Below are 25,932 nucleotides of genomic sequence, written 5' to 3'. Positions count from 1 at the left end.
AATTTTTTTATTGATTATCTATCCAAATATTCAAACAAACCATTTTATATGTAAAGTTTAGATATTTTGATATATGTTATTTAAATTCATATATAATATATTATTTTGTTTATAGATTTTAAAAAATTTAAAATTTATAAAATAATTTAGATATGCTATCCGAACCTGGACCGAATCTATAAAGATGTAACCCCGTATCAAGATTTAGAAATACCCGAATAAAACTAAAAAATTTAACCACTTAAAATCCAAAATCCAAATAGATCCGAACCGAACCCGAATGAATAACCAAATAGCTTATCCTAATCTTAATCTCAACAAAGTCTTTTTTGAGTACAAATTTCATGACCAGAGATAATTTCGGTGGGTATAATTAACAAGTTAATCAATATGATTGTTAAATTAATTTAATTCATAGTTAAAATAGTCCACTAACGTATAAAAAAGATAATGGAACAAATGCAGCAATACCAATCTCAAACGGAATACTCTCTTCTCTTCCAAAACTCAAAACAACAATAATCTTTTACATCAGTGCAATCTGCTTTTTAACCGTGGAGGATAATTTCGACTTCAATTCCAACTAGTCTACTATATTTTGAGGTGGAATATAGTAAGGAGCGTAGTTTTTTCCAAAATAAGAAGAGAAGGGGCAACCATCCAGCTTTACATTGACATATGTGGTTTCGTCGAAATCCTTGATGTAAACCCAGTTAGCCCGAAAACCAGGAAATGAAGTAGAAGAGATACAGAAAGGTTCAGACATTGAGAGGAACATGGTCAGATCTCCCATGTCTTCAATGTAGACCGCGTTTCCTTCAACGTCTAGCTTGTACACCATTAAATATTCTGTTTTCCTTCTAGGGACACCACCTTCCACGGCTGCTGTCTTCCTGTACTGCTTAACCAAGAAAATCTCACCGGTGGATGTTGACTCCACCAAGTGCTCGCTCTTGCTGCACGAATTCATAAGCTCGCGTATGTTAGTGGGTAGCTTGGGAGGGTTTACAAATCGAACGCTCTGAAACTGAAGGTCATCGCTGGGATTACAGGGGTCCCATGCAGCGATGAGGTGGCCTCCGGATCCGGGAATAAGAAACATGTTGTATTTCTTGGAAAACATGACACGGGAGGAGTTGAAGCAGGGGTGTTCGATCTTGATGTCGGTCCACTCTGGTTTACTACTCTTACCAGCTGGTTTGCAAAAGCTGAGCTGGGGTCCCAAGAACTTGACAGCCACGACACAGTCCTCATCATTCTCTGGAGAAGATGATGACATTGACACGTTGGTGATGATTTTGGCTTGACAATGTGGCAGAGTCACCAGAGGAGGCAGTGGGATGCAAATGGGATCTTTATACAATGCATACGGGTTTAGATCGTCATGGAGACGCAGGATTCCATCGTCCTTCAGACTAGCTACCCACCCATGTGATGCCCCGATCGTAACCACAGTATCATTAAGATCATTGTGCACCAAATCCATAGACACCTTCTTTTGCAAACGAATGACGCCATATGTTTTTGGATTGACATCGCCAATACTGAGTGTTCCAAGGCGATTATGATGGGAAAACTCTAGAGGTCTAGCGCCGATGACGTAACAAGGAGAGGTTTGCCGCAAGGAAGTTGAGAAGCCCTTAGAGAGAAGAAGAGAAACAGAGGATCTTCTCACCCCAACGCGGAGCCGACTGAGAAACAGAGACATTGATGATGTTCTTTAAGCAAAAAGCTGAGAGAGGTTTGATGATGTTCCATCTTCTCTACCTAAAATCTCTCCATTAATACACATAAATAGCCTTGCCTCCGACGGCAAGTTTTTGGTGGGATATTTACTATTTATTTTTATTTATTACTCTTTGCTTCATGGTATTAATGAATTTACTGTCATTTAATATACTTGGTAGTTTTTTTTTCTGAAACACTTGTATTTGGTACTTTTTTTCTTTTTGAAACACTTATATTTGGTAGTTTACTATTGGATGTTCTTACTTCTTAGCCGAAAGCAAATATATTATTTAATTTTCTATTTATTTTTATTGCCTTGTCCACCAAGATAACTTGGTCGGTTATTTACGATTTGCTTTTATTTGTACACTTTACTTCTTCATGAATTTCCCTTATTGAATATTTGGTAATTCATTTTGGATGTTCTTAGCGGAAAGCGAGATATTTGTTTTTCTTTTCTTTTGGAAGACATTTTCCCTTAATGTTTTAAATTCAGAACTGGGAATTCTTCAACTTAGGGTCACTGGGTCAGTGATGTTTATGTTTATGTTAATTTTTGTTTTTATTTTTATTTGTCACAGTAGACAAACAATTCCCACATAAAAAAAATTAAGACATGTTTTAATAGTGGAAAAACAAATTCAAAACTATACATTTTAGTACAAGATGTCCATTTTCAAAAATATATTTTTTCTTAAAAAGAAATTATTATACTTTTGTTATTATGTTATATTTTCTAATCTTTTTTTAATCTTTGAGAAATGGCAGATGTTTTCTTAATTTTTAATGAATAATATTTTATGTGGGAATAAAAAACATAGAATTTGTTTTATTGGACTATTATTTCGTTGGACTACTATTTCGTTAGTTATTATATTAACATTAGTCTGTTCATTGGAATACTATTTCGTTGTGAATTGTTAATTAATTATTATGTTCCTTTTGGCGTATCCTTCATCATCACTTTTTATGAAGTCGTAGCTAGCAAGAGTATATATAAAAAAAAAACTTCTCTTTTATTACGGTCACGGAGTAGTTCTTATTACATTAGCCTCAGTTTTAAAGTACATTATTTATGGAACACACACCATGACTATGTAGTGTTAACATACATCAACAACCACACTCATCACCGTGGTATATACACTCTCGAGGGTTTCGTTTGGAATCTAGTAGTAGGGCCCAGGCGTGGTCTTCTGGAAGGGACAAATGCTAACTTGCGGGATGTTGCAAACTCTAGGTAAGTGTTTAGCGGTCTGGTAGATACGGCCCACTATTTGCTGCTGCTGTTGTCCCTGCATTTGTCCCTGTTGTTGAACCCGGGATTTAACTGCTTTGGATGCTCCTTTCAAGGTTGGGCAAACGCAAAGTGGCTCTTCCTGGTGGAGCTCGTTGCAGCACTGCTGGAGCAGTGGCGGCCTCTGGGGGTTCTCCATGTCATCTTCAAAATCAAACTCACCGTCGAGGGCCATAGGACCACGACCGGACTGCATCGCTTTCTTGTGGAGCCATTGCTGGCAAGCTCTTAGGTGTTGTGCTTGCTGAAACTCCTTCCTACATCTTGGAATCCTAAATGGGCCGGCTGGGTTTGTGGCATCATCTTCGTCGACTTCCACAACCGTCTTGTAGACGGAGGCATTGGTGAGAAGGAAGAAAATGGCGAGCGTTGCCGATACGAGGAAGAGCTTGTTTGCCATTTGTGTATGTTTTTTAACTTTTTTTTTTATGATGAGTTTTGGTTTGAGTAAAGAGTGAAGCTGATGAGTTAATTTATAGGTGAGAAATGAGATTTGCATGGTGATTACGTGTAATAGTGGCTTGCATGCATGTGATGTGTGCGCTGTGAGAGAGAAGCTCTTATGTGTTTGAAGTGAGTGACAAATGACGAACAAAAACAGTTGTCCGCATCTGCATGCTATGGCCTATGTGTGATGTGTAGCTAATGTTCTGGCATGATATATTATGAACAATTCAGTTAAAAAGAAGGTACAAACTTAAATTCATATGATAAAAACATTCATTTATTTGTAAGTTTTAAAATGGGATGAGAGTATATATATATATACTGAGATAATGCGGTTGGGAATATAGAAGTTAAGAGTAAAGACAGTCAAAATTAATTTTGCCTTGTGCAAAATGAAAATGCACTAGTGCCTCTTGTGTAATGATCGATGGTACAGAAATATGCTACCTTTTTTGTGGTTTCAAATATGCTACCTTTGCTATCTCTTTATTCTATTCTGTAATTGTAGTGCCATCTCACAACATTATTTCGTCCCATCAAAAATTTGTACCCTCTTTTATTAATCGCTTCTCATATGTCCAACAGAATGGTATAGTAATACGGTGGGCGGCTAACTCATTTGACTCAAATTATAAGATTCTGACATTTCGTGTGATATTAGTCCTAATATTTACTTATACATAACTAATAACAGTAAATTTTAGAAGACCGTTTAAGCTGGTATGTATTAGAAAATGATGTATCTCTCTCCACTTATAAACTACGTCAATATTTTTCAAGAACTCGGAGATGACACATTACCTAAAGTAATCACATTAAAGTACAAATGATTATCACTAGACGGATTAGCGGAATAAAGGATTATAGAGGAATAATTTTATTATATTCATTCTTCAAAACTTAAAACTTTCTTAACAAATTCAGTTTCTTTTTCTAACATAGTTCGGTGAATTATTTGCAATTTTTTTTTGTAACACATATTTCATTTAAATTAAAGAGGTCTAAGCTCAAATTAGCCCATTAGAGGGTCCACATACAATGAAGCAGAGAGGGATTGTTTGGCTCCTTTGCTCCTTTTAATTGTGTAAACAATTTGCATCTACGAGGATGTATTCAATTTAACATTTGATGTGATTTGATTTTTAATGGAGTTTTAGATGATTTTAATAAGTTGCAGAGATTTAAGTGATTTTTGTTAAAGTACTCTAGAATATCATCTAAAACCATGAGATTTGAGTTTTAATTTTTTTAACTAAGAAACTCCATCCAAACACCCTAAAATCACCTCAAAACTTTAAAACTCCACAACTTAAAATATTTTCAATAACAGTGGATTTCAGAGTACTTTACGAAATGTCAAGTTCAGTGGATTTTAAATGAGTTTTTAAAATTCATGTTTGAATAACAGTGGATTTGTCATTTTAATACAAATCACCTAAAACTCTCGATTGAATACACCCCCTAAAACTACTGGCTACTATATAAAAACGAGACAAGGCAGCTTCAAGCGTCGGAGACAAATGGATTCGTCTGCTATAGCCTAGCGAAAGACACAAATAGAAATAGTTGATTTGGTGGTTATGGAAGTGTAGAGAGAAACTTAGCTGGTTTTTATAGAGCTCTAGCTATGGATTAGTTGGTGGGATGCAGACAAATGATTTGCTTAGAAAAGGGAGAGAGGTGTAGGCGTAGACAAAAAAAAAGAAGAAGATTTGATAAAGAAGAGACCGCTCATCTCTTCTGTGTACTTCGAAACATGGAGGATTCGAGCGTTACACTTGGAATACTTGTTACAACTTGGGCTACATGGAAGAAGGATGACGTTAAAGGCTTTTGAAGAAAAATTGTTCAGTAGCAGTGGACAAACAGGTTTTAATTTTGAGTAACCTAATCACATCAGGATATATAATTACGATTTCATCAGGCAGGTTCTTGTGACTCAAGGCTTGTAAGAAAACAGAACAAAACATGATCATCAACTTATGATTCTTTTTGTCTTAAGATTAAAATTTCTCCAAAGAGAATAACATTTAACATCTCACAGAGAACATAAACAAGACAGTTGCAAAACTAGTTGCCGATATCTTGCGGTGGAATATGATAAGGGGACCAAAGTGGACCTTTTGCACTAGAGATGTCGAAAGGGGTACGAGCCAGATCCACATATCCGTGTTCATCATAATCCAAGATGTAAACGTTGTTAGTATACATCCCAGGAAAGGAAGTAGAAAGGACACAGAAAGGTTCAGACATTGAGATGAACATGACGAGATCTCCCATGTCTTGTGTGTGAACTGCGTTTCCTTCATCGTCTAGCTTGTACACCATTAAAAATTCTGTTTTCATTATGGCAACACCTTCTTTGTTCTCGGCTATCTTCTTGTACTGCTTAACCAAGAATGTCTCACCAGTGGGTCGTGACTCCACCAAGTGCTCGATCATGCTGCAAGAATCCATCAGATTATGTTCATCATTGGTCAGCCTGCGAGTGTTTGTAAACCGCACGCTCTGAAGCTTAGGGTCATTGCTGGGATTGCAGGGGTCCCATGACCCGATGAGGTTGCCTCCAGATCCGGGCATACGAAACATGTTGTCTTTCTTGGAGAACATGACACGGGAGGAGTAGAAGCTGGGGTTTTCGATCTTGACGTTGGTCCACTCTGGTTTACTACTCTTACCGGCTGGTTTGCAAAAGCTGAGCTGAGGTCCCAAGAACTTGACAGCCACGACACAGTCTTCATCATCCTCTGGATGAGATGATGACATTGAAACGTTGGTGATGATTTGGGTTTGGCAATGAGGTAGAGTCACAAGAGGAGGCAGCGGGATACGTTTTCGATATGTATCAGATGCAGCAGGGTTGAGATCGTCTTGTAGACGCAGGGTTCCATCTTCCTTCAGAGTAGCTACCCACCCATGAGATGCCCCGATCGTTAGCATTGTTCCATTATTAATACCGTTACACACCAACTCCAGACGTATCATCTTGTCCATTTCAGTCCAGGCATGTTGATTTGCATAGGCAACTATGAGTCCTCCGTGATCTTCTCCACGAGGTCTAGCTCCGATTACGGAACAAGGAGGGGTTTGCCTCGAGGAAGTTGAGAAGGCGTTAGAGATAAGACGAGAAACAGAGGAGGATCTTCTCACCAACGCAGGTTTCACAAGGCGGAGCCTCAAGAGCCGGCTATGAAACAAAGACATGAATGTTCTTTAAAAAAGAAAAACCCTGAGACAGCTCTGAGAGAATTGATGATGTTCCGTCTTCTCCACCTAAAACCTTTCCATTAGTACAGAGAATGGCCTTGCCCACCACGACAAGTTTTTGGTCGGATATTTACTATTTATTACTTTCTCCTTCATGATATTAATGAATCAATACAGTTAAAGTAATAAGAATTTTGTTAACATCTCTTTGTTTCCTTTCAATATTACAAATGTGCCGATACTATTAAATTTATATATTTTTAATAATATTAATAATTTGTGTTAATGATTCAACACATCACTTTGAACAACTTTAAGTGATACTGGATTTTGATTCGCGCTTTAAAACCGCGGGATTTATTTCATTTTAAAATTCTACAATTATTTGATAATTAAAAGATCATGTATTTTATATGAGATAAATTAATATATTTACAATTTATTGATCTTTTACTTTTAAAAATATTCATAAATTTTAGACATGATATAGAAAATTGTATATTTATACTCACAATAATTGATTTTCTTAACACACATATTCTTTTAAAATATATTGTACTAAATTGTTTAATCTAAACTATTATATTTTAAAATATAATACCAAAGATATATCTCAATGCATAATTTAATTTTTGATGAAAATAAAACAATGAAAATGTAGATCAAATATCTCAGTTTTAATTGAATTTAATAACCAATTAAAAAGAAAAGAAACATGGGTTTATAATATTTAGGCAAACAAAATTAAAATCAGTGATATAAGTGGACTTAAAAAAATATAATAATGGAGTGTGAATATATGATTTGAAATTCGGTTTAACCAAAAAAAATATGGACCATAAGATTGATCTGTTTTCCAAAAATAAAAATAAAAATCTATTGTCGTCGGAGATGAATGACAATTAATCAGTTGATGAGAAACCGAAATTCGGTGATAAAATCTATTGTGGTTGAAGATGAAATAGCAAGGTAACTTTTTATTGGAATAGTGTAGTGTTAGGAGATATGAGTATATTTTTTGATTGCAATGGTATTGTTTAGTAAATTCGGTGAAAAAAGTATATTTATTTTTGTTCAACGTTTGAATGTAAGGAACACAACAACTATTTTAAATGTTTGGTTATGGATACAACTTTGTTTTTTTTTTTTGTCAACTTCTTTTTCGGTGTTACATAAAATCCAACTAATAGTGTCTTTGATTGGAAAAGAAAAAAACAATATTTTCTAGTCTTTGGGTTTGGGAGAACTGGAAAAAGAAACTGGAACTTGTGAATACTAAAATGAGTAAAAAAATAAAACTATAAACCAAAACAAGAGATATATTGAGCCCTTTCTATACAAAGAAAAAGACCGTATTTAGCCCAGACATACCCTAAGCCCATAAAGGCCCATAAGTGAAGTTAATTACGGTACTAAAAACGTGTCGTTTCGATAATCGTTATCCTCGTCTTATCGCCTTAAGTCGAACAGATAGATACTTCGCAGCAGCAGCAGCGGGGAGTTGCAGAGTCTGAACTGTTAAAAATGGCGACCATGACTTCTCTTCAGAGCTCGTTTACATCCCTTTCGATATCCACCAACTCCTCCTTCCTCGGCCAGCGTCTCCTTTCCCCGATTTCCCTCTCCGCCGCTTCTCCGGTAACTCCAGTTTTTGTGGGGTGTTGTTATCCCTTTCGCTAATAGCTAATGGAATTGAAAAATCAAAGACGTTTAGCTTCAAACCTGTAGCGGTTTTCTGTGTTATTGAAACTTTGTTCTGTTTTCTTTGCTATGAATTATGTTCAATGGATTGAAGAATGTGCATTGTCTCTGTCTTTTTTTTGTTGGTAGTACTGAACTGAGATAATGTTATGACTTATGAGCACTCCAAATTCTATAACTTTGAAAAAAAAAAATTTCAATAGAGATGCATCTAAAACTTCAAAATTCTAACTAGGGATCTCAATTGTTCTCTTTTTATTGATTTATTGAGTGCTATCTGCTAGTGCCATTTATCACCTTGTGGTTATGGCTTTTTTTGTTGATTATTAAGTCAGCGGAATGGGTTTTTAGTTTTTTTTTTTTTTTTTTTTTTTGCTTTGATGTTTGTTTTCATGTTGGGTGCAAAGTGTCTGCAGTTGGATGGTTCCTTAATTACTCTGCTCATCTTTACTCATTTGCAGGTCAAGCCCGCTCAGAACCCATGCCTTGTTTTTGCAAAGGTTAGTAGGCATGATCCATTACCCTCCTACAATTTGGTTTCCTACGCTGCATTTGTCCGTTAATAGAGTAGAGCTTTGAACCATAAGAAACAAAGTGGCAACCATGAGAAACCAAAATTCCTAAGGCATTAGCAGGATTTCCTATGTGCATCTATGTTTTTTTTCCTTTCAGCTTAAGCGTTGGGAACGGAAGAAATGCAAACCAAACAGTCTTCCAATTCTGCACAAAATGCATGTCAAGTTTGGAGATACTGTCAAAGTTATCTCTGGGCGAGACAAGGGTAAGATTGGAGAAGTCGCTAAGATCTTTACCCACAACAGCACCATTGTCATCAACGATGTCAACCTCAAGACCAAACACATGAAGAGCCGTGAAGAGGGAGAGCCTGGTCAAATTGTCAAGGTCAGTCCATCCACTCACATGACTCCCTCTCTTTCGTTAATTTGCAAAACAGAAACCATATTTTTCTTTCGTGATTGAATATTGTGCAAAAAATGTGTTATCTTTTCCAGATTGAAGCACCGATACACAGCTCAAATGTGATGCTGTATTCGAAAGAAAAAGAGGTGGTAAGCCGAGTGGGTCACAAGGTCCTTGAAGATGGACAGAAGGTAAGGTATCTGATCAAAACTGGGGAACTTATCGACACCGTTGAGAAGTGGAAGCAACTTAAGGAGGCAAAGGATAAAGAAACATCTGCAGTTACAGTTGCCTCCACATCTTAGCATGTCACCTGTTTCTTCTTCATTGCACTTTTTGTTTGTAGACTAATGGACCTATGTATTTGATGGATAAATTGAATCCCTTTCAAGAGGTAAAGTGTAAAATTTATACCAGATAAAGAACACCTTTTGCACGGACAAAGCTACAGAATCCTAATATAAACCCTAGTAGATGAATATCGGTGAGAGATTATACTTCAGAGAGGCGCGCTGGTATGAAGATATACCATCAAAAAGCACAAGAAGGAGACGAGATGCACACTAATGAAAGATCTATCACCAATACATGCCTTACAAAATAACCAACCGGTATGAGTAAAAATGGCAATAGCTAGGAGAAATGGCTAATGGTATATCGAGTCCCCGTAACAACACCGGAAATCATGAAACCTTATCGGTGAATTTCTTCATAAATGCCTCGTTTAACACACACGATAGTTGTAATCAAGATGATTAAACTGATATTTTGCCCCATTTTCAATGGGAAAAAATATCTTAAAAGGCAACCAAAGATTGCATTAAATATTTATTCATCCATTAAATATACTCAACTATTGTATATATTCTCTCTGTTTTATAAAAATGTCATTTGACAGTTTCGCACAGATTAATAAAATGATTAAAATGCATTTAAGTTTTTATTGATTGTATATATTCAATCAACAGAATTTGAGATAAAATAAAATTATTTACAAAATCAATGTATTTGAGTTAATATTAAGCTGAAAAATTCATTTGAATTATAAAGGAATGTTCTTTTTGTAACAAAAAAGAATATTAAATACTCCCTCTGTTTTTAAATAATACATGTTTTGAGATTTTCACACTTTTTAATAAAACATATTAAAATTTACTTATTAGTGCATAGTTTTTTGTTATTTTATATTTCCTATATTTCTAAACCAATAAAATTTCAAGAAATGCAATTAATGTTTTTGAGATTCACAATTATTCATAATTAGTTGACAAAAATTACATTGAAAATATAAAAAATACATCTTTTTGAAACAAAAAAAATTCCTAAAACATACATCTTTAAAAAACAGAGGGAGTAATATTTAATATGAAATAAATGTAATATTTTACATTTGAACATTGAAAACTAGTTATAATTTTTTTTCGTCGGAAGCTATTCTATTACTTAAGCTTAAAGTGGTAAAAGCTAGTTATAGTTAAGTGGATTAATACGTGCTTCATTATGAAAAAAAAAAGATCCGACAATGACGACATAGATTGTTGTCGAGTGAAGATTAATTAATCACAAGGTATGTACATGATACAATTTGCTGAGACGTCATGTGGTATGATCCCACCGTTACTTCGGTTGATATAAATACACTGTCCATTTCCGGCCCAGGGCCGACTTAGCATGGAGGACGGTTTCTGCTACCATCCAGGACCCACTCCAATTTATATTATTTTTTACCTTTTTATATATATTATAATAAATTTTAATTTATGCAGTATTTAAAAATGTGAATATAAAAATATTAACTAAATCAGATGAGACAAGAAAAATATTTAACTTATATAAAAAAAATTAATAACACAAAAATCATATTAAAAATTAATAAGTATGTGGTCAAACAAAAAAATTGTATAATAAAGGATTCAAATTTTCTTTTTTCCAAAGAACCCTTAATTGTGTTGAGACTGGCCTGTTCAGGCCTGGTCATTTTTCATTCTATACTAATATACAACACTGAAATGAAAAAAGAAATATATAAAAAACGTAATGAAGGATTGGATAACCACATTTTGTGATATCCATGATTCATTTTCAATAGAGTATGCTCCCTCTTAAACAAATATTAACAGTTTTGCTTTGTCCACAAACAACTAAACTGGTAACAAAACAAAATGCATATCACAAACATTTTTTGCGGATCCCTGAGATATATAAACATTTCAAGTGTGTATTTGTTTTCAAAATTCGAAATTTCAAGATTTGAACCTTCGGTTATTATTGGCCTCGCATATTCTGATTTTTGCTTTTCTCAGCGGATATATATTAATGAGTGGGTGGCTTTTGCAGATAGAACTAATAAAAGATCCAAATAAATGTTTGCATGGGATAGAATTTTGTCGACACCTTTGACGTAAGCTTTGTCTCGCTGACATTATGAAAACTATCGAGTAATACTATGGACCATTTTATTCGTTTTAACAAAATGCCTAATTGTCATTAATGTTATTTTTGTTCTTATTTGCCATGTATTTTATATAAATATCCATTTTTAATGTAATCTAGGACTAAACGGGGATGGTTCCAAACAATTTTTTTTTGACAATTTGGTTCAATTTGTTTTTTTGGAAACTGGTTCAAACAATTTTTGAAGCTAAAGAAAGCGGAATTGTTTTTGGGGTCATCTTAGTAATATGTATGAATATTTTTTATTGTATTTCATATATTATGTATTATTGATATGTATATGATAAGAAGTTGTGTTTCAAAAAAAAATGATAAGAAGTTAAAAACATCCAAAACACTTTAAACAACATAAATATATATTGATTATTGAACATGATTCAATCAAACAAGCAAACATTCATGTTCCAAATCTTTGAAAAGGTTTCTGGTCGACCAAAAAAAAAACAATCATGTTTATTTAATTTGTTAAAGAGTTTTTCTTATTTATTTATTTTTGTAAGAACTTTTTACTGAATGAAAAGTTGGCATTTATCGTAGCACTTTTACCAACAGGCCACCCGTGAAACTAAATCCTCACTCTGACACATCTCTCAATCTATCTCTCGACCAGTGGTTTTACATCAGTAAAAGTTATAATACGCTAAAATACAAAATTATCTAACATAATATGAACAACCTTTTTTTTTGTCTTTCTAGGTAAGAATAATTAAGAACTCGGACATAAACTAGCCAAAAATTTAAAACTTAAGTTCCAAATTCACCTTCAATACAAGATGATAAAACTATAAACAAATAATAATAACATTTTGATCTTTTTGCCAAAACAAAAAATGCTAAATACTGTTTTAGGATTTGCAGATAACCACAAAGCAAGGAAGCAAAGCTCTAGGATTAAGCAAATAAAGCTCCTCCACATTTGTATACAACCCAACTTTCCCGGCCAAAGAATCAAACCCACTCATCAACAACCCATTCACCTCCTCCACATTCTCCACCGGCCGATGCACCCTCCCGGCGATCACCCTACACACAATCAACACCTTCCTCACCGTCGTCCTCTCTTCCCCATCCTCTCCCTCCTTCACCAAAATCGACTCGAACGCCCTCCCGCTCGTCGACGCCGTGAACACCCCGACCCCTTTATCCTTCTCCCGCTTCTCCGAGAACCCGCTCCGTATGATCCGGCAGACGCAGCACTTCTCCGCCGTGCAGAGGCTCGTCGACCCGTTTATCCCCAAGCCGCAAGCGACGGTTGTGCCGTGGAACCTGAGGAGCTCGTTGCCGTCGGCGAGACATCTCGGGTGCTTCTTCTGGAGCTTGCTCGCTCTGATCTTCACCGTCTCTCTGTACTCCTCGAACCGAGCTAGCGTTTTCTGCATGTTGTGTACTTTTAAGACACGGTCTATTCTCCCGCATTGGTTCTCTGACTTCAACCAGCTCGTTCTGCAGATGATCTCCACTATCTTCCTCGACGAGTCGCCTTCCACGAGCTCCGTCACTGTGATATATGATCAAAGCTTACAACTTTATAATCTAAATATGCGAATAGATTCATAAAGTTGAAAACTTTATATTATATTCCTTAAAATGTATAATATAAAGCTTACAACTTTATAATCTAAATATGCAAAAAGATTCATAAAGTTGAAAACTTTATATTATATTCCTTAAATGTATAATATAAAGTTGACAACTTTATAATCAAAAACGGGAAAAGATTCATAAAAGTGAAAACTTTATATTATATTCCTTAAATGTATAATATAAAGTTTAAAACTTTATATTATACTCCTTAATTGAATGATCTCAGATGATGAAAGTTTCGAGTTTTTACCGGCGTGTTTAGAGAGATGATGAGCTTCCGCAGCTTCGAGTTTGTTGAACTGTTCCCCACACTTATGACAAGAAACAGAGTATTTGCCTCCGTTAACGGCGGAGTCTCTGTTCATCTCCAACGAAACTCTCCTCTTAGTGTGAAACCCTTCTCCTGTTCCGTCTCTCTCCGACGAAGCAAAGGACCCCTTTTTCGCCGCCGTCGCCGTCGACGAAGCTTGGCTCCGGTGAGAAGCAGAGTGGTTCAGATGATGCATCGGCGTTCCCGGCCTAAGCATCCCGACGAAAGTCGTCGGCCGCTCCGTCGCGCCGGCGGGGGAAGCCGTGTCTCCGACGCCGGTGATCTTGAGCTCGCAGGTGGAGTTGCTGAGGATGACTTCGTGGGTGATGGGGTTGAGGAACTCGTTGCTTCCGATGGAGCGAGGGCTGCTTATCGGCGGTTTCTCGAAGTGGCGTTTGCTTCCGTGGATCACGTCTTTGAGATTCGCTATCGATCTCGAGCATCCGGATAAGCCGCCGCCGCATCCGGCGGAGGGTAGGGAGGAGTTGGCGGTGGAGATACGCTTGGTGGAGATTGTGGTAAGGAGGTGTTTTGTGGGTTTGGGGACGTGGACATCGGACGGTTCGGATTTGCAGTGGAGAGATTTCTTGAGAGAGAACCAGACAGTAGGGAAGTTGTTGTTCTTCTTCTTGTTGTTGTTCTTATCTCTCTGAAGCTTCTTCGTCTGCTTAGTTTGGCTTCTTGTGTTTGAAATTGAATCGTCCATTGTGGTTGTAATCTCCCTTTCTCTCTCTCTCTCTCTCTATCTTGTTCTGAAATTTTTGGTTTTGTTTTTTTTTGGATGTGATATTTTAATTTAATAGAAAAATAAGGAAGAAGATGCAAAATAGGCAAGTAAATATGTTTTTTCCGTCTTATGAAGATACAGTGGATTTTATTAAATGAGAGTCTAGTTTTTTACTCAATTAAATGAGAGTATTAGGTGAAGACAAAAAATGTTTATTTGTAATTTATTAGTAGGCATGTGTCCATAATATCCATATGAATCTAAAAGAGATCTATAATGAACGTCTCAGCTCATCGATGTAAATCACATTTAACACGAGAGAATATTTCCTTCGTTTTACTATTTTGCGAATCTGTGTAAAAAGACATCTCACAAATTCACAGGATAGAACACGATATTAAAAAAGTAGAATTCACAGAATAGAACACGATATTAAAAAAGTAGACTCGTGTTATACATTTTAAAACTTGATTAGTCTAAACCTCTCCTACATAAGCTGAACATCCCAAGTTTTTAACTACTATAACCTTCACTCGATGAAATTCATGACTTGCATTAGTTAATACTAGTAGTTAATATCAGTCCTAATCTCTTTTGACTGTAATTAAGTACCCGCGTTCAATAGTTTTGTTCCAAGAATATACATCCACGAACCACGACCGTTCAAGCATAGTTAGCTTACCGTTTTGCTATACAGAACCTTGAGTTTCTATCACTATTCCAAAATTTAGTGACAGTAATTAATACGAAAGCCAATCAACGAGATTGTGTGTGGGCAGGTTCGCATTCAATTTTTGACTATCAATTAATTCTACGGATTAAGATCAAGAGTAAATCAAAGTAAACAAATGGCATATTTGATGAATATCTAAATACTGTTCTAAGATTACCAGAGCTGGTTCTATATGGCCTATGATTATCAGATCATATAATGTAGTCGGACTAGAACTATGTAGTCACTTACTAAGCATAATAATGATGACAGATTATTGTTGTTCAATGACAACTAATTGATAGTTACTATTCAGTTGCAGCATAGCTACATATGCACTATATATTTGAAATAAACTGAAAAGGAACATTGATTTCAACTCACTTCTTTCCGCTTGATCTGTCAATTCACTCTTACAAAACCAGAAGGGCAGATGAAGCATTAATTCTGACAATTCGTGGAAGATAGTAATCACTAAACTTTAATCTCTTTATTAATACACTACATGACTTAATCACTCTAATTAGTAAATAACAATGGTTATCAACATCTAACTATACAACAAACAAAAAATAAAAGTTAAGAAGTTGAAGGTTTTATGAAACGAAGTGAGACATGAGATTTCTGTGTAGACAATACCAAAACCTCAGAGATTACATAAAACCCCAGAGAGTGACTGTACTTTAGTAACATATTGTGTAGTCTTTACATCATAAGGTTTTCAAACAAGGAGGATGATTAAAAATAACAGGCTTGCTTATTCTTCCTTTTTTTGGCATCAACCGGTTTGCTTATTCGTTAAGGACAAAAATATATACTCCTTCCGTAAAATTTAATTGGTTTTTAAAGATTTCGATTTTGTTTTAAAATAAGTGATATTCTCATTTTTCTAGATAAAATTTAATGTCATTTATTTTTTTAACCAATTACAAAATAGTGTATTTTTTATTGGTTAAACTAATTTTAATGCTATTTTTATATAACCAAGATAAACTGCATAAAATTTTGCATTTTCTTAATTTTGTGAAAAACTTTAAAATCCACTTAAAATAATAGTTACATGATAAATTAAAATCCAAAGGATCAAAGTGCATTTAATGTTATTTGCAGATACCGCAAAGAGTAGATATTGAAAGGGGTGAAGGTAGGTGTGCGTGTCGTTATAACCTTATTGAATACAAAGGAAATACATTAAATTAGAAATTGAATTTCGAAGCATACTGATATATTTGTCCTGGGTTTCCCAATTTTGCTCTAAACCCTAACCAGCAGGGACCATCATTCGACCACACCACATTGACTGGTCTGCCCCCAATCTTTGATATCTTTTTATTACTTGGATTAATAAAAGTTGCTGAAATAAGAACATACTAGATTTTGATCCGCGCTTTTGAAGCGCGGAATATTTTACGATGAAAAATCTCACTAATAATTTAACAAATATTTTGGTAATTTTTAAAGAGTGTGTATTTAAAATATTTTTTCATTTAAATCAGTATTTTTAAATTTAACCCGATTGTGATTATACCGGTTAATCCGGAGATCTGACAATTCAATTTATGTTTTTAAAATATTCATATTAAAAAATCACTAAAACCCGAGACTAACCGATTGAACTGATGGATGACCGATATGTAATCTAATTGGATTTAAATTGTAATAGTTTCATAATTTGTAATCTTATAATCGAAATTTTAAAGTTCACTATTTTGCAATTTATGAAATTATGACGTTTCTACAAAATTTTAAAGAGAAAATGATAGATATAAAATAATTAGGATTAATTATTGTATTATTTGGAAACATTGATAGTAGTATAAAAATATATTGTTTGAAAACATTGATAGTAGTATATAGAAATAAGTATATTGTTTGGAAACACTGATAGTAGTATAAAGAAATAAATATATTGTTTGGAAATATGGATAATAGTATAAAGAAAGGAATATTAGTGATTAAATGTATGTTTAACTATAAAGTATAAAAGTGTATTTAATTTAAAAACTTACAAAATAAATGTTAGTTAACAGAATGTTTCTGTTTTAATAAGATAGATGAACACTTTCATTCCATATACATAATGTATAGATACCAGATCTAATCTATCCTGGTCCACGAGAGACCGGAGGGAAAAAAATCGATTATTCTTATAAATGGATGATGTTTTCGTATATAGACCATAGTTTTACATGATTAGTATGTTCGTCAACGTAGTGTAGACATTAGACCGTATATAATACTCGAGTAAAATTTCATACTGGTGAGTCGGTGATGTACAAAAGTTCATAGTATGATAACAAGATCCCAGACACACTACATATGAGAACTGCATATACATTGAGTTGGTACAATATCAAATTATTTTTAGGGTAACTACTAACTAGTAAGAAAATCAATTGAAATTTCTTCTAAGCGCGATGTACACAAGTTTCCAGTACAGTAAAACAATTTTAGGCCCATACTCGGCCAGATAAGTTTGTACTCCAGTTCCATTTATCCAGCCCATGACATCAAAGTGTTATAATTTGAATTTATTTTAGAAATTACAGAATTTCCCTAGTCTTATTGGTACGAGTTCAAAAGAAACAAACCAAAAAAAAAAAGTTGGGACAAAAACTTCCAAATCGTAGCCTCTCGTTTGGTAATAAACGACGGTTTTTGATTAGTTAATGTCTTTCAGAGTAGGATAGTTTGGTGCTATCATCATGGTTTTCCAGAATTGAAAGCATCTAATTAGTCGATGCTTCGTTGTGAATCTCAACTTCAGACTGAGACCTATTTGTTCGACCTCTTTTAGGTTCTTGAACTTGCTGGAAACGCAGCGAGAGACAACAAGAAGACATCTATTGTTCCTCGTCACATCCAGCTCGCTGCGAGAAACGATGAGGAGATAAGCAAGCTTCTTGGAGATGTGACTATTGCCAATAGAGGAGGTGCCCAATATCCACACAATCTTCTTCCCAAAGTCTGGACCTTCAAAGCCTCAGGAAGATTAGGTCTTTAACTCGAAGAAATAGAACATCGTCTCTCTGACCCTGCTTTTCTGTTTGGCTTTAAGATAAAATAATCTAGTGTTAGCTAGATCACATGTTTTTTTATTTGTTTAGTGCTTTGTTTCTTTCTATTGCGTGGACAGCAAGTTTTTAGTTTGTGTGAATATACATTAAAGTATTTCACTTAAATTGAGCACAAAATATTATGGATAATATAGTGTTATTGATAGTAATGTTACAAAAAGCCAACAGAAAAGGACTACTCTGCTACGGCCGACAGGAATCAAGAGGAGATGAAAATGTGTGTTTCTAAAACTAAGGCTGAACTCTTTTGTGATTGATCGTTCATGTGATCATCAGTTCCCAAACCTGACATCTCGTCAAGTTTTTTTTTCTCGTCAAGTTAATACCCATAACCGATCCATTCCTTTAGTTACAATTATCTCTAGAAAAACGAAATGGAGGAGCATTGTTTTCCCATCAGTTCCCTTCACATCTGCTATAATTTCAAAAGAGTGTCTAGCTTGAAAGCTTGAGCACCACCCTAAATGTACCATCGTTCAATCGATTTTTAGTATAAAGAACCGCGCGCCACAAGGAACTTCAAGAACCGCCTAATAATTCTTTTTGTCGTTATTTTTGAGTTGAAACATATATTAATACCTTCAATGGACATGCTCTAATTTCAGTGGATTGACAAAAAGAATAATGGAATCAAAGGGGTCTTGTTTTTATGTGTCTCCAAAAATCTTCAGTTTTTTATTTTCCTAACCTTTCACAATATATTGGAGACAGAATAAATAAAAATGAATATTGATAAAAAAAAAGTCAGATTGTGTGCTACGCAATAACACATAGAAATGCGGTCTTATGCTATCTTGTTTTTTACTTGTTCATCCTCATCTAACATCAGGAGTTCCCTCACCTCTTGACTCCTTGAAAAAGAACGGTCAATAGATTAGAAACATCGGCTCGCTGATTTATTTACAAGCTTAGCTTAGAAATATTAAAGCTCTTTTTGCTAAAATACGTCTTTTAATCAACAATTTATATCATATATTGCGGGAGAACAACAATAACAAAATTGGGGAAGCACCGTTAACGATGACAAAACTAACCAAACTTATCGACAATAACATGTAGAATAGGCTCATCTAGGAGTGGCGAAGTGGTTCACCACGAAGCCTCCGTGAGATAGCTTTAATTGACCTTGAAAAACATTTCTTAAGGAGCTAAGAAAACTTGCAATGACTGACTACTTTGATAAAAGCTTTTCATTGCTCCATCTGTATCAAAATAAATAAATTTTAAGGTTTTTTACACAGTTTAAAAAATAACAAATTTATATTTTTTTTTGTTTATCTAAAAATAACAATAATTACAGTTAAAATTATCAAACTGTATTTATTTTTTACATAGAAATTTGAAAACTTTACTTAAAATGAAACAAAAAATACTTTCTTAAATATCACTTAAAATGATATGGAGAGAATATCAAAAAAAAATTGGTTGGATAAACAGTTATATTCGATAAAAAGAATGAACTTTAACTCTGATGAATAATCCTTTATTTTTTTTTTGAAGCCTGAATAATCCTTTATTCCATGTATCTTCAACCATTTTCGAAGATTTGACGAGATATGCATGCATGATCTCATGGACCATCCCTCAGTAGTCATATTTGATTTCTTTCGATCGAATCTTGATATAATGCGCTTAACTATTCCCAGTTTCGAAACAATGGCTTGTTCCTTTCACACCTATTTTCTTAATTTTATTAAAAGATTGTTAAAGAATGATGAATTGGTAGTCAAAAAAAAAAAGAATGATGAATTGGTAAATCAAATTTTTTTCTTAAATTTATATATTCTTGCACAAAAAACTATCTTTTTCCACTTACATTGGGGAAACTCAGATGTGCCCGTATAAATTGAATGGGTTTGCATATATATAATACTGTTTGTAGAAAATGACTACACAATATATACTTTCAAACCAACAAAAAAGTAATGGCAAATCATTTATTAGAAAACTAAGATAAGACCTGGGCCTTGCGCAGGATGAAATATTTATTAAAATTTTATATTTTTATATTGTAAAATCTGATTATTTCTGCAGATCTTTACGGGTCTGGTTTGGTTTAGGTTGGATTGAAACTTTAGGGGTTTTATTCGGATTCCTTAGCTCATGAGTTAATCTGCATATTTAAAAATGATACACTATCTTTGAGTTAAAAAATAATAAATTAATAAAAATGTTTATATTTTTTTGAAAAATCTACTACAATATTACCCGATCAATATCGTATAGCCTAGGTTCCTCAGTTTTATCAGGAATTTTCAACTGATATTACCCGATTAATATCATCTGCATTTGGATATTTGGCTGACTGATCCATGAATAGTAAAATATGTGCATGGGAAAGACCTCTTTTTAAAACTCTATAGTGTATACAGCTACAAAAAAAAATTGATAATATTAGTATTTATCATGTAACTTAAGATGATTAATTAATGATAAATTTCTTACCAGAAACTGTTTATCTGAGAAGATGTTTCTTCGTTAGATCATCCATCAAACTATCAAGCTTTACTTTGAAAAGTCTGCAACACAAATCGGGTCTATCCTCGGATCTAAAATTGTATTTCTGTAAATATCTCGTCAGTTCTGACCACTTTGGATTACATGTAAATGTAATAAAAATGTTATGTTTTGCCATCCAGGATGTCCCTATAGTGGACTGGTTCAAATCCAGTTAGCTCATCGGAGAGAGTATCACAACACCTCACACGTGTGGTCGAGAGAAATCCAAGTTTGTATGGATGTATGGCGGCTCGGTACGAACCGCACGAGGGGGTGAGCAAGAAGTTGATCAAAATCTTAGAACTACCTTCTGAAACAAACGATTCAAACTAATTGACCAGATCCTTCTTAATCGAAGCACTGATCTTAACACCCCACAAACAAAAAATTATTTAGTTTCAAGAAAATTTGATCAGACGTGATGTTTGCCAAAAATAAAAAAAACAAAGAGTGAAGATGATTACATTGGAGTCGATTAGAACCATCTCGATAGTGAGACCACCACCAGCAGAGTATTGTTTCCACAAATGTATGATCTTAACTCTAATCTTCCACATCGATTTGAATGGTTTCAAATCACACACAACAGTAAGGGAAGCCATTTTTGTAGGATGTTAAGAACTCGACTGTTTTCCGAATGTTTGAGATGCAATAATATGGAGAGGTTGAAGGCTACTTATATAGGTAGCTAAACCTAACTATACCGTTCATATATGACACCAATGATAATTAATAGCGTATATTCTCACCTTGCCGTGCACTCGAAGTAATACATATTTTATCATAACATATATATACACGATCAAATATATTACCATAACTCATATATCCACGATTAATTATGTAAACACGGCTTATTATTTTACTTGGAAGGTCACACAATCATTTAATTAACCATGAAGACTCGATTATGCTGGTTTAATTCGATTTTGATTACTTATTGTCAGTTTCAGTTTAATTAAATTAATAATACCAATCAAACAAATTATCAGTCGACATGAGAATGTTCTTACACGTACGTGCATGTGTAACAATGACATCAACTTCATCAAAAAGTCGAACCTCACAAAATGTATATCATCAAGCAAGAAGAGTGTCATGACGAAGAACACCATTGTCTAAAAACGCCATTACTTGGTAGTCGACATTTCACTCTCTTGTTTTGTAAGTATCATAAGTGGTCTCCCGAATAACACCCACACGATAAACGCACACCAACACAATAACACCCAGTCATTTAGTTTCTCTTCAAGCTTAGAGAATTAGATATTACTGATCCAAAGGTGGTCTCTTCTGTTCCTTGAAGACAAAGGTTCTCACGTCCGACGTATAATATGATGGGATAGAAGAACACACACATAAGACCCGCGCCTTACAGACATTCATACGTTCGAGCTCACCAACAACATGTATTTCAGATCTTGGTACTTGCGAGCTCAGCAACAAAACGCAAGAGACTGACAATCCTCCTTCTCCATCGACGTAATGGCTCTCATGCCTCTGCATTGCTCCATTCGTAATGGCTCTGACACCTCGTCCTTGCTCCATTCGTTAACCTTTTTCCTTGTGCAAAATGTCTTTCAGAGCTCCATACTTTAGAGAACACCATTAGTGCAACGTAAGAGACTTACAATGCTCTTTCTCCACCGCTGTAATGGCTTTGATGCTCTGCATTGCTCCATTCGTAATGGCTGGCATGCCTCTCCCTTGCTCCATTTGTTAAATTTCTTCCTTGTACAATTTGTAATGCGTCTCATGCCTCAACCTCACCAACAAAACGTCTTTCAGAGCTCCATACTTTAGAGAACACTATTAGTGCAACGTAAGAGACTTACAATGCTCTTTCTCCACCGCTGTAATGGCTGGCATGCCTCTCCCTTGCTCCATTTGTTAAATTTCTCCCCTCATCCATTCGTAATGGCTCTCATGCTCTGAAACACTCCATCCGTTAACATATGCCATGCTCCATTCGTTAATATCACCCTCCGTTAACCTCACGTGAGTCACGACTCACATTGTTTTATTCGTGTAATCAAAGTTTTTTTTCTGTCCCGATGAACACATAATGTCAATGCAAATTAGGAAAGTAGTGCTCGATTTTTTGTGAGAAGCTCTACTTGCTTGACACGTCATCCCTCTCCTCTCAAACTCTCCTCAACCTTCCATATATAAATTTTACAATGTGAACACATTTAATGCAAAATGCTTTTCTTTTAATAATAAGATCATCCAATATTATATTTTTCCTTGAATGTTAAACCTTTGAAATAGTTACATCACACATATTTTAGATTTTGGTTTGTTCGGTATATACACAGAACACCACGTTATTATATTTAGACAGGTCTTTTAAATGTTTCGATATTTTGAAATAATTACATCACATATGTATATGTTGTTTTGTGTTTAAACTAATGAAAATAATAATACTTCAAATTTTGTTGCTATCCTTATTTGACAAACACATTTTGTCAATATAACTTTCATGGCATATTGGCATACGTAGCTTTGTAAAAAAAAAAAGAGTGTATTCTCTCATTTGACCTAAGATATATATATATATATATATAAATGCAGTATTAAATGAAGAATCAAAATGGTGTGGCTAAAAGCAAATGCATTTTTTTGTGACCCTTCGAGCAATTTCTACATCGAGAGAACATATTCGTTTCTTACTTTAACCAAGCTAAAGTATTGTCAAGTCACAACGAAAGGGGAATATATCAAGTTGTCATCATCATTCATCGAATAAATTTAATCCCCATATATTTTCCATTATCATGGTATATTTGTCTTCTTTACCCCGACTTTAAATCTATCATTTCAATCTAAGTAAAAAATATATTTAAAGATGCCACAAATATACATTCCTTTCATCAACAAGATGCCTCTTTTGATATTTTGTGCGTGTGTTAGAAGTTAGAAAATGCATGATCTCCTCACCTATCAACTAACTAATCGTTTTTTGGGGTGCTAACTAACCTCTTCACTACTAACTAATTCTTTTTAGTTTTGATCAGTATGGCCATGCATATTTTAAACATATAAAAGGATTACAAAATTAGATTAGTTAATTAACCATGTACATTTTAAACCTGATATTATCTTTATAGTTTTTCCATAATAACTAAAGATCATGTAGTGAATAAAGTAATTCGTACAAATTATACAACTATCACTGCATGATATCCTGTGATTTTCATAGTTTTAGCTTTATCATTTATCTTGTTTTAGGTATATCTTGCATACATTTAGGTGTATCTAGGGTCTTTGCATCTGCATTTGCATTGTGAAACTTTTGGAACAGATAGTTAGATAAAATGGAGCAATTGAAGAAATAACAGTTCCATAAAAACATTTGAAAATAATGCATCTGGTACTGCAAAAATGAGAAGGGATTTTTTTTTTTGAAACAGAATGAGAATGAATTAATAGTTTAATTAAGCTTTAAAATTATCTCTACTGCCTCCAATAATGTATTTGCTTCAGTTTTTTTTTTCACATTTGTTTTAAATTGGTTTATTCTCTTTTTCTTTCTTTCTTTATGTACGTAAAATTTACTCTAGATCCCTCTCTTACGGTCAATTCGTTTTAGTAAGCTTTTTGGCATCAATTTTTAATTTTGTACCAGCTTATCAAATCATTTACTATAAAAACAAAAACTTGATTCCAAAATTCTCTCACACACAAACTCACATTCCTTTTTTATTCGTCCCATTCTCTCTCTTATTTCTCTCATGACGAGTAGTAATGGTAGCCTCAAATTAGAGATCCACACCGACGACAAGACGCCGGGAAAGTGGCGCGTACCGCTAGGTGAGGACGTTTTCCGGAGGTTCTTGAGCGGAGGAGGAGGCTCGGAGAAGGTTGTGTTCAGCGAGGGATCTATTTTCAGCCCGTTTTTGTTCGGGAAGTACTTTGATCCGTCAGACGCGTTTCCACTATGGGAATTCGAGGCGGATGTTTTGCTGGCGAGCCTCAGGAGCTTAGGACAGTGTAGAGTGGACTGGTCTCAAACCGATCAAGCTTATGTCCTTCAATCTGACCTCCCTGGTATATATTTTCTTACTATTCTCTATTTTTAAAGCTTTTCAAGAGAACAATGGCATATATAATGTCTTACATCTGATCCGAACGAGAATTAAAAAAAAACTGATATAAAAAATCATATTGAATGTTAGTTTATATCCAAAAGGTAAAAAGGAATTGAATTTGTTTTGTTAAGCTAAAGATATAGTTTTGATTAAAACATAAACAGAATACCCATACATATATAATGGTTTCCTTTAACTAGTTACAATTTTTTTTAATCAAGTGAATCGTATCGTACAACTTTTACGTACTAATCAAATGAGAAATACGGAAATAAATTAAACCAAATAATTATATTATATAATCCCTTTCCTAGAGGGTTCAAGAAAAACTGATCAGAATCTTTTTGATACTCTTGTATATTAGTGGTGGGGAAAAATAACGTGCAGGTGTATGTGGACGCTAATGGGAAAGTGATGGAGATTAGTGGCCAATGGAAAACGGTGGCCAACGGCGATTGGAGAAGCGGCCGGTGGTGGGAATACGGCTACGTCCGTCGTCTCGAGCTTCCCGGCGATGCCGACCTCAAAAAATCCGAAGCGTTCATCTCAAACAAAGACGACTACTCTTTCTTAGAGATCAAAATCCCCAAGAACAAGTTTTAATCTGTTGATTATTATTATGGTTTCTTGATATGTTCCACGAATATCTTTTCCACGTATACAAACATACAACTGACACAAGTATAGCAAGTCACTGAATCTAAATCAATGTGTGAACTGTTTAGGCATATGGACAACGGAACTAGACCCAAGAAAACTCTCAATTTATAGAGACACTAGGTGTGGGGGGGAGGTTATGGTAAAAGAATTTTAAAGAAGTTATTAAATTTTGAGATTCCGTTGTTATTGGTTTATGAATTTTTAAAATCTGAGTAGAATCTATTGTTATTTGGGTAATGACTTTTAAATTTAACTCAAAATCCTTTGTTATTGGAAAGTTTAGTTTTCATTGATTTTGGGATTCTATTAAAATTTATTGTTATTGAGATGTAAATTTTCTTTGTTTTAACTCGTAAAACTCAACTTTGAGAATATCATCTATACCCATAAGATTTTCGAAATTAATGTAATAAAATTCACTTATATATAAAAACATACAAAATTGAAGAATGAAATAATACAAATCACAACTTTAACATGATACAAATCATAACTTAAAAAATAGAAAATAACT

General features: G+C 34.4%; 6 protein-coding genes across 6 annotated transcripts; 2 read left to right on the top strand and 4 right to left on the bottom strand.

Annotated features, from left to right (window-relative positions):
* Positions 1-583: 583 nt before the first annotated feature.
* On the bottom strand, positions 584-1,708 carry LOC108840793 (uncharacterized). Its single transcript, XM_018613611.2, has one exon. The coding sequence runs from the start codon at positions 1,706-1,708 to the stop codon at positions 584-586; it is 1,125 nt and encodes a 374-aa protein (XP_018469113.1).
* A 1,037-nt stretch (positions 1,709-2,745) lies between these two features.
* Positions 2,746-3,453, bottom strand: LOC108840726 (napin). Its single transcript, XM_018613552.2, has one exon. The coding sequence runs from the start codon at positions 3,423-3,425 to the stop codon at positions 2,898-2,900; it is 528 nt and encodes a 175-aa protein (XP_018469054.1). The 5' UTR covers positions 3,426-3,453; the 3' UTR covers positions 2,746-2,897.
* A 1,999-nt stretch (positions 3,454-5,452) lies between these two features.
* Positions 5,453-6,810, bottom strand: LOC108840981 (uncharacterized). Its single transcript, XM_018613774.2, has one exon. The coding sequence runs from the start codon at positions 6,674-6,676 to the stop codon at positions 5,543-5,545; it is 1,134 nt and encodes a 377-aa protein (XP_018469276.1). The 5' UTR covers positions 6,677-6,810; the 3' UTR covers positions 5,453-5,542.
* Positions 6,811-8,122: 1,312 nt separating this feature from the next.
* LOC108822847 (50S ribosomal protein L24, chloroplastic) lies at positions 8,123-9,694 on the top strand. Its single transcript, XM_018596037.2, has 4 exons — positions 8,123-8,317; positions 8,842-8,880; positions 9,053-9,283; positions 9,394-9,694. The coding sequence occupies exons 1-4, from the start codon at positions 8,204-8,206 to the stop codon at positions 9,604-9,606; spliced, it is 597 nt and encodes a 198-aa protein (XP_018451539.1). The 5' UTR covers positions 8,123-8,203; the 3' UTR covers positions 9,607-9,694.
* Positions 9,695-12,478: 2,784 nt separating this feature from the next.
* LOC108841869 (uncharacterized) lies at positions 12,479-14,459 on the bottom strand. Its single transcript, XM_018614647.2, has 2 exons — positions 13,590-14,459; positions 12,479-13,253 (listed from the first exon to the last, which is right to left on the bottom strand). The coding sequence occupies exons 1-2, from the start codon at positions 14,353-14,355 to the stop codon at positions 12,601-12,603; spliced, it is 1,419 nt and encodes a 472-aa protein (XP_018470149.1). The 5' UTR covers positions 14,356-14,459; the 3' UTR covers positions 12,479-12,600.
* Positions 14,460-24,324: 9,865 nt separating this feature from the next.
* On the top strand, positions 24,325-25,467 carry LOC108839932 (21.7 kDa class VI heat shock protein). Its single transcript, XM_018612718.2, has 2 exons — positions 24,325-24,717; positions 25,123-25,467. Exons 1-2 carry the CDS (start codon positions 24,402-24,404, stop codon positions 25,359-25,361), a joined length of 555 nt encoding a protein of 184 aa, XP_018468220.1. The 5' UTR covers positions 24,325-24,401; the 3' UTR covers positions 25,362-25,467.
* Positions 25,468-25,932: the final 465 nt, after the last annotated feature.

This window comes from Raphanus sativus, chromosome 2, assembly GCF_000801105.2.
Source record: "Raphanus sativus cultivar WK10039 chromosome 2, ASM80110v3, whole genome shotgun sequence".
Lineage (NCBI taxonomy): Eukaryota > Viridiplantae > Streptophyta > Magnoliopsida > Brassicales > Brassicaceae > Raphanus > Raphanus sativus.
This window is presented reverse-complemented; position numbering and strand designations above follow the sequence as displayed.